At 40.5% G+C, this 9,853-nt stretch overlaps 1 protein-coding gene across 1 annotated transcript; it reads left to right on the plus strand.

Annotated features, from left to right (window-relative positions):
- Window positions 1-2,239: 2,239 nt before the first annotated feature.
- Window positions 2,240-3,720, plus strand: LOC124668241 (phloretin 2'-O-glucosyltransferase-like). The gene has a single exon (XM_047205415.1). The coding sequence runs from the start codon at window positions 2,240-2,242 to the stop codon at window positions 3,671-3,673; it is 1,434 nt and encodes a 477-aa protein (XP_047061371.1). The 3' UTR covers window positions 3,674-3,720.
- The last annotated feature ends 6,133 nt before the right edge of the window (window positions 3,721-9,853 follow it).

Raw genomic sequence — 9,853 nt, forward strand, 5'->3', positions numbered from 1 at the left:
CAACCGCGACTAGAGGTTTTTCCGAGTTTTTTTTCTCCCACGCACCCTGCACCCCCCCCCCCCGTGGATCGCCTTTTTTTGGTTTGTAAAATACAAAACAAAATGATAGAAAATTAAAAAATATATTTTCAGATTCTTGTATGTTATGCAACCTACTATTCGGAGAAATTAAGAAATTCGAATTTTCACTTTTTTTGCAAAAAAAGTTTAAAAAATGGTAAAACCGCAATAACTTTTGCATACGACGTCGGAAAAAAACGTATAATATATCAAAAAATTCTGAGAAAAAGTTATATCCGAATTCACCGGGGTTTACCCGGTTAGCCAATTTTTAGATTCTCAAAATTCCAAATGAAAATACGAAGCAGGAAGATTTTAGTTTTTGCTATAAATTATGGATTTTATATTTTTTAAATTTTTCAAAAAAATAAAATTATTAATTGCATCCAGCATAAAGATTACTATTACTTTTACCCAATTTTTAGATTTTCAATTTTTCAGGTTTTAGGTTTGGCAAAAAAAAATATTTTAAAAATAAAAAATTTAAAAATAATAAAAATTTAAAGTTAATGTTTATTTATTTATTCACGATTATTATTACATCATTATTTTTGTTTATGAAAAAAATTATTTGACATTCAAACAATAAAAAAATGTGACATCGACCAACATGTTAATAGGATTGATATGATACTACTATCAACAACATGCGCGCGAAGCACTTGGAAGAGGGATGGGAAAGGAACTCGGAAGTTAAGCGTGCTAGAGGTGGAGTAGTGGGAGGATGGGTGACCGAGCGGGAAGTTTGACCACGAGTAAGTAATTTGACTAGAGATAAGTGTAGTTAGAGATAGAGACTAAGCTATGCAAATAACCGAAATAACAGAAATTCTGAAAAAAAAAATAGAAAAAAAACGGAGTGAAAAAAAAATAGAAACCCAAATGAATTAAAAAAATTTAACGAAATAGCCTTTAGTCCCGGTTGGGGACACCAACCGCGACTAAAGGTCCTTCGCACAGGCGCACGCTAGCCGCCCACGTGGACGGGCCTTTAGTCGCGGTTCGTAAGCAACCGCGACTAAAGGGGGGGGGGGGGCTTTAGTCGCGCTTAATTAGTCGCGGTTGCGCAACCGCGACTAATGTCAGTTGCGAACCGCGACTAAAGGCCATTTTTCTACCAGTGATAGATGAAGCTTTTAGTTTTTCAGAAAACGGGCTCCTGTAGCCCAAGCTACAGTTGAGTCTTCGGTCTAGACTGTTGTGTATTCAGGGATAGGCCATATCGAGCAATCTGTACGGCACGGCGTGACAAAAGTCGGCAACTAGTATGTTACAACATCATAAATATATCTGCCGCAGACAAAGAAATTGCTATACAGTAGTAGTACTAATACACAAGCAATGACATCATCGCCATAGGGCTGCGGATCTTCACGTAAAATCATCCATTGTTCGCTCTGGTGGAACGTATACCAAGTGACAGGTGGGACCTGAATTGTTCCATTTGTCATCGCTGACGTTGCGACATCCATTTCGTTGGAAGTCCTGTGATATTGTGGTCGGATGAGCATCCAGGTTCACACAGCCTTGATCGTCAAACTGTCAAATAGAGGCAAGAAAGTTTGGTGCCATGCATTTGGCTTTCGGCGATTTGGAAGGGTCGAAGTAGGATGCAAGTCCAACCATTCCACGCGCGGCTACATTGCATTATCATTCAGGAAGTGTGAATAAGAAGCAAAGATTTGGATTTCCAATGGAAATAAATTCCCAGGGGTGTCACCTTTCCGGTTATCGAAAAATCCAATATTTGAATTCAAATGCCTCGATATGACCATTTGCCGAGGGCCTAGTTAAAAAATTCTTAAAACTATTTTTGCTCGGAATGAGCATTTGTGGGGGGTGCTTCTAATATCCGGTTATAGATGGTAATAGCATTTTCTTACCGGTAACGAAAACTTTCGTACTACCTCCGTTTCAAAATATAAATGGTTTTTTCTGGATTTTTTTTTTCTAAAAATGCTTATATTTTGAAAAGATGGTAATAACAAGCACTAGCAAAGCAACATGTGCAGGATTTCTGCCGCTAGCTAGACAAGCGTATTGGCCAGACAGGCTAGCTTCCTCTCTATAAATACGGTTCGATGGACATGCATCTCCAACTCCACCATTCCTATTCAACACTGAACACACACCACAGCGTCCACCCCCGGGAGCAAAGGCATCTTTTGCCAACAGCAGGATGGACGCCGCCGCAACCACCATGGCGCCCCGGAAACTGGTGGTGCTCTACCCTTCACCGGGCATGGGCCACATTGTCTCCATGATCGAGCTCGGGAAGATCTTCGTCGCCCGCGGCCTCGCGGTCAGCATTGTGGTCATCGATCTTCCGCACAACACCGGCTCAAGCGCAACAGGGCCCTTCCTCGCCGGGGTCACCGCTGCCAATCCCTGTATCTCCTTCCATCGTCTCCCGCAGGTCAAGCTCCCACACGTGGAATCCAGGCACATCGAAACGTTAAACTTCGAGGTCGCCCGCGCGGCAAATCCGCATCTGCGTGATTTCCTTGTCAGCATCTCCCCGGACATATTCATTGCCGATTTTTTCTGCCATGTCGCCCGCCACGTCGCCTCCGAGCTCGGCATTCCCGTATATTTCTTCTTCACCTCCGGCGCCGAGGTCCTGGCTGTCCTTCTGCATCTCCCGGTCATGCACTCTAAGACCACTGCAAACTTCCAGGACATGGGTGAGGAGCTCGTGCATGTCCCTGGAATTCCCTCATTTCCGGCGTCGCACGCCATGCTGCCAATCTTGGACCGTGATGACGCAGCCTACATGGCATTCGTGAACGTGTGCAGCGACATGTGCCGCTCCCAGGGCATCATCGCCAACACCTTCCGCTCGCTCGAGCCGCGGGCCATCGAGGCCATCGTGGCCGGGCTTTGCACACCTGTTGGACTCCCGATCCCTCCAGTCTACTGCATCGGGCCGCTGATAAAGTCAGAGGAGCTGGGTGTGAAGCGTGGCGATGAGTGCATCGCATGGCTGGACACACAGCCCAAGGACAGCGTGGTGTTCCTCTGCTTCGGCAGCCTCGGCCGGTTCAGCGTGAAGCAGATCAGAGAGGTGGCGCTCGGGCTAGAGGCAAGCGGGCAGCGTTTCCTTTGGGTCGTAAAGAGCCCTCCCAACGATGACCCAACCAAGAAGTTCGAGAATCCTTCGGAGCCAGACCTCGTCGCCCTCCTCTCAGAGGGCTTCCTAGACAGGACCAAGGACACGGGCTTGGTCGTCAAGTCGTGGGCGCCGCAGCGTGATGTGCTGATGCACGACGCGGTGGGTGGCTTCGTGACGCACTGTGGTTGGAACTCAGTACTGGAGTCGATCATGGCGGGGGTGCCGATGCTGGCGTGGCCGCTTTACGCGGAGCAACGTATGAACAGGGTGTTCCTTGAGAAGGAGCTTGGGCTAGCAGTCGCAGTGGAAGGATACGACAAGGAGGTGGTCGAGGCCGGGGAGGTGGCAGCGAAGGTGAAGTGGATGATGGACTCTGATGGAGGGAGGGTGAGCAGGGAGCGTACGCAGGCGGCGATGCGCCAGGCGAAGAAGGCGATAAGCCAGGGCGGGGAGTCAGAGAAGACGCTGACGGGATTAGTGGAAGCCTGGATACTTGCTTGATGTTGGTGGGCTCGGCTAAGCTGAGATCTAATGAGTGATGATCCACATGGACATGGATGTGTGTTTATTTTCTAAAAATATATGTTTTTAATTATCCAAATAATAATAAAAATCAATTTCTCTGGAAATAAACAAAGAAGTGTATTGTCAGTTCCGGCTGTAACTTGTATCTTACCATCGGGAGACTTGTAAAGAGTCGGTTTTCCATGTAACATGAAATTTCCAGACACCATAGAGATATTGGCTAGTACCTTTTTTTTTTTGAGGTAGACATTGGCTAGTACCTAGTATAACATACTACGAACTATCTAGTAGAGAAAAAAGCAGTGACAGGAGCGTAAATAACATTGTTATTATTCCTTAAAAAATAGCAAATTTGATGTTTGTGTTAGGCTTTTTAATGTGCACCACCATCTATCTTCCCACCTCAAATCTTTCTGCAATAATAATAACGACAAAAAAGAATTTCAAAATATTGCGCACCACCTTAGTTATATAAGCGAAGTTGATGTTGTGGTATGCTTTCTAATGTATTTTCACCTCCTAACAAACCTCCTACAAATGATAACAAGCAAACTAACAAAAAATCCTCTAAGTTGCAAAATAAAACAAACAAGCCATTAAAACACATAAGGTATTTGGTGGCAAACTAAATTAATAGTTGTCTTAGAAAATCTCTAATATAATTGTACATATCTAATGAACACGGCAGCCGTAAGGACTGAGAATTTGACAAATGGATTAAGGCATTCTTCATGTGGGCTTCCCTAGAAGCAAAAACCGAAACAAACACCTATTTTTTAGGTGGTTTGTGAAAAGCGCTTCTCAAAATAGGCATGGCTTCTCCTTCGAACAATTCATTTGTATTCCATCTTTTGGTGGAAGCTTGACCAGGAATGAAACAATGACTCAGATCTCATAATATGCTACTCCGATTCATATTAATTGACTTCAGTATGGATGTATCTAGAACTAAAATATGTCTAGATACATCCATATTAGAGTCAATTAATATGAACCGGAGGGTTGGATTCTAAACACAAGGGCATGTCGTTTGTACTAAAGATATTCTTATATCAGATACGTGGAGTCTACGAAACAATATGATGGAGCACTCAATAACAAGGAATGTTACATATTATTTTAGGTTTACTTTTCTACTGTCAAGTCTTGTCTTAAGTCTTAAGTAGGGCATGCAACAATGGATAGTATCCTACCCTGGCACTTTCTAGTCCGTAAGGGCCACATAGGACCGTACCTACACAAGTTGGAAGATTCCAGAGGGTTTCAATGATAATTGGACTATAAGAATCTAGCTAGAAGTTTGATTGATTTGCTTGTCCATCCTCTTTGAATTTATTCCATTTGTTGGCATAACCCTCTTTGGTTAACAAAGGGTGTTCTTCATTGTAAGAAACAAAATCTATTTTGGTATGTCGTGGAACACTCAGTGTCCACTGGCGCCTCTCCCCCTTCTCACAGTTTCTATCTACATAAACCTCCTCAACCTCGCCATCCTAGTGCCTTCTCCCAAGCATTGTTGATGCCTTTTGATAGAGATGGACTCCGTACTATCAACCTTTGAAATACATCACAATTGTAGGTAATGGGTCTATGGCCACAGGGGGCAGGAGGTCGAGTGGCGGAGGGGTCGAGGCAGGTTTTATGACGCTAAGCAAGTGTGCCAATTTGTTGGGACTCAAACTGCAGACTGTTGTAGCAAGAGAATTTTCCCCACGAGGGTGACTCGGGGTTTAATATCAAACTCTCGGGAAAAAAGAGGTGAAGCTTCTTCAAGCCTTGTCTAGCAAACTAGAAAGCAAGTTTCTCTGTCTTGTGCCCCAACTACACCGTGTGGTTGTCAAGCACAACGCTTCGGTATTATTAAAATGAAATAAAATAACAATAAATAAATAAAATGCTAGAAGGTAAATTAAAACTATAATGTAAACTAATGCAAGTAAAAGTGTTTTTGTGTTTTGGTTGTAGTTGCAAAAAATATATACATTTTTGGTATTTTGGATTTAATTATTGCAGAAAATATAAAAGCAAGTATAAGAAAGTAAAAGGTGGTTCTTATGATAAAAAATGGACTGAGGTTCATGGGTTCACTTGTCTACTCACCCATAAATGTGTGGTGGCATTAAGAATAATATAGATAACTTAATATTGATGAGATTTCATTATATGTCTGGATAAGCATTCATATGGCATCACGCTCTAACATAAAGATGATAATACACATCTTACTTATACTCCACTAGAAAGGGATTCTCTATGCAATCTAGATTTAAGAATTAGGAGAGTTTAACCTTAAGTACTTTGACATGATGTTGAACGACAAATGTGTTAGCGTTGCATTAAAATATATCACAATGGACCAATTATCGTATCATTGAATGTGAACAGGGTTTCTCATCTGTCACTAACAAATATATAGCACATGCATTATTTTTGTACCTAGTGAGGTAACAAACAAATTGGTAAAAACCATAGTAGATATGAAGTTGTCACAATTCACTACTAATACCATGATACTTCTTCTAATACACACCATCTCCCACACATGCTCTCGCATACAAGTTTGATCATAACAAGTATTAAAGAACAGGGTAACAATATGCATCTATCAATACATCAAGACCACAATAAAGGTTCAAATCTCATAAATCATCCAATAAAACTAAGGATCCACCACATAGAAATTAAATAATATGGCTATAATTATGATAGGCAGCTCGTATGGCATCTAATCAACATAGCACAAGAGAGAAGATAGATCAACTACTGCCAAAAACCTATAGTCCAGACATGGACTACTCCCTCTTCATCATGGTGACGGTGTTGGTGATGTTGGAGAGGGTGGAGATGCGATCGGGGATGGCTCCAGCAGCGTTTCCCCCTCCAATCTTCGGAGGTTCAGCCTCTGTTTCATGGTTATGTGTTTCTCCACCGCCTCCTCGCGAGAACGCCCTGGGGGTGTCTTAATATAGTGGTTTTTAGGTCCAGCCCGTCAATCTGAGATGAAGACGGATGTCATCAGACGCATGAGAGGCAAACAAGCATGGCTGGCATGGCATGGTATAGGGCCCACGTCACCTGGTCTCGTTTGGGCATCATGGGTCCCCTTGTGTGCTTGTTATTCTCATATTACTTCTTCGGAAAAAATATTGATGCTAGAAAATCCTAGCTGCGTTTGAGTTTCGCAAGGTCCCTGAAATTTACAAAAATAATCAAAATAGGGGTTTTCAGTTCTGCGGTGTTATAAACGCATAAAAGGAGATCGTTTAGAGAATCCTCGAAATCAATGCAAACATAAATATAACATCTTATAACATGCAAATGTGTCAGAATATGTGGCAATAAACTACAAAGTTCATGCATGCATTTTACATGGATCAATATCCCCAAGCTTAACCCATGCTCGTCCTCAAGTATGATGGTGATAAAACTAAACATGGACTTTTAAGTTTGTTGCCTAATTGAATATAACAAGTATTAGCACACAAGATTGATGATTTAAACTTTATTGAACATCAATAAGCAAATGAGATATGCAGTCGTACTTCTTGTTCACTACAAAGATGTTCAACAATAAATCACAATGTATATGTAAGAATAAATAAAAGTACTATGGAGATTAAGCATGCAAGTGCTTGTGTAGTTCAGAACTTTTCCTTCTTTCTTTTCTTCTTTCTTTCAAACAGTGGAAATTGAAAGTAAGCAGGGAGTATACATGCCAAGACTTTGATACTAATAGAGAAAATAATTTTTTGATTATGCAACTCATGTCAATGTTAGTGAAAACATGTGTGGTTTTATATGTTTGACCTCTTACAAGTTGGATGTCTCATGCCCTGTAGTCAATAATACCTACACCTCATGCTACTCAACTTAGAATTACCATAGACCTTCATTTTATACATATTGTTTTAACTAAATGCTCACAAAGGGGTACCTCCATGCCTCATGTACAAAGTGCCCTTAGAGATATGGGAAATATTTTCAAAGGCCATATATACCGGGATGACAGGACAACAGACAAATAGACTCCTCTTGCAATAATAAATGAATAGTACTTTTAACTTATGAAAGATGATTTAGGATGTCCATGTTGAAACTTCCACCTTGATTAGGCATGGATTCGATTGGCGGTCCAATGTTCTTCTGTAACATATATGCACACTCGAATCTTTTACACGATAACCCACTTTATTTAGCATCAATAGGCAAACATAACTAAAGGTTCATGACCACAACTTAATAAGGTGCAATGTTGAAAGTCGTGTTCCATGACAACAAGGTTTAACTTAACAGGAAATCATAAATTTTCAACATATAGCTTACATAAAGATAATCACATAGTCTTTAATGCAACTCTCCCATGAGCTTTAATTTGCACAATAAAAAGAAGTATAATTTTGACTGCAAAGGCTTGGCATATATGCTATACTTGGAATAGCATTTTTCTACATAGTAGGTATGGTGGAGATTTGATGGAGAAGTTTTGGATCAAGGTTTATGGGTACAACAAGTCTTTACTTGTGTGCTTCATTCTTTTTTCTTTTCTTTGGCCATTGGAAAGTTGTTATATAGTCACAAACATGCATATTGTCCATAATTCTACACATTTATTAATGAACAAAGTAACTCATAGTTAAACATCAATGCATAAATAAGAGATAGCACTAAATAGTTGACAGGGGAAGTAGGCGGTAGAGAACGACAGCATGGAGGCGAGGCAGGCGGGGAGTACCTTATGCGCATTAACATTGCCGTGTGGGAATCCTGCACGTCACCACGTGAGGAAGACACGTCAACGACGACACGTGCCGCTAGCCTCCTAGGGAACAAGCAAGATCTTTAACTAAAATTGACCATGCCGGACCGAAGCCGTGTTTGGGTCTGCGGTGGGGCACCCTTTTTTGTCGGCGGTCCCATAGTCGTTTGGGGAGGGCTATTGTGGCCGTGGCGGGATATTCTCTAATTTCTATTAGTGTTAGTATTTTCTTGGTTCAATATGGCTTACAAATTTAGTCAAAAGTCAGTATCCTCTAAGTTCCACAAATATTGTAGACAGAAGATGAACATTTATGATATGGAATCAATATTAGTAGATTCACGATAAACTACTCCCTCCGTCTCGGTTTACTAGTCTTCTCCGTATCACTAGGTCGCCAATTTGACCTATATAATTTAAATTATATAATGCAAAAATTATATCATTATAAAATAGAATATCTAAACTTTCTAATGATATAATTTTTATAACATATAAACAATGCTAACTTGATCAAATTTGCGACCTAGAGATAAGCTTACGCCTAATAAACTGTGAGAGAGGGAGTATATTTTGTAATCTATTTATTTATGTTGTAGACGGTTTATATTATGTTCTTTATATATGATCAAACTTTATAAATTTTGATTTTTTACTAAATTTATAAGTCTTGGCCATCGGAACTTGAGGTAGTACTTCACAATTTGTTTAGGGTGCTAATTCACAAGTTTATGTGCACGGAGCATTCTCTCCTTTTTACAACTTTTAACTCAACGTTCCATTGAGGTCTGAACCTTTTGGTGGAGGCATGGAGCTACTGTTGCATGGATCGTAATACCAAATAAAATCAGCAATACCGTACCTTAGGGTGTAATAAATCAAATCAAATCTTTTTCCAATTTGGGAGGAAATAAAACGGCAATACCATACCTTTGCAGATATGCCTAAATAGTACTAAGCCATATGACTAGTAAATTGTACCGTAAAAGAGCTCAGCAAATTACCATTCAATCAAAGCACATGAAACATAGAACCATATGCACTACTTGTGTTGCTATTTTTATTTTTCTTTCGTCCAAATTTAACTTTATTTTTACTCCAGTAGCTCATTCATATTCATTAAGCATACCTACAGGTGGTGGTCTCTTTATTCAAAACAAAAATGCAAACAAAAAACATAAAACTAAACATAGACGCTTCAAGTTTATGCAAAAGTTGAATGATGCTCAGAAAACAAAGTTGGAAGGTGTGCAAACAGAGAGTTTGATATATCCAGTTGGTAATGCACAAGCAATGACGTAAAGCGAGGAACATATATGCATGTGGGTTGCAGTGGGTAGATCGATCGTTCTCCACTGCTAAGGCTCCGTATTATTAATTAAGAGAACAAAGGAAATATC

This window comes from Lolium rigidum, chromosome 6 (genome assembly GCF_022539505.1).
Source record: "Lolium rigidum isolate FL_2022 chromosome 6, APGP_CSIRO_Lrig_0.1, whole genome shotgun sequence".
NCBI lineage: Eukaryota > Viridiplantae > Streptophyta > Magnoliopsida > Poales > Poaceae > Lolium > Lolium rigidum.

What these genes read in the sequence shown, in the direction of transcription:
- LOC124668241 (XM_047205415.1), top strand. Translation starts at nt 2,240, where the DNA reads ATGGACGCCGCCGCAACCACCATGGCGCCCCGGAAACTGGTGGTGCTC.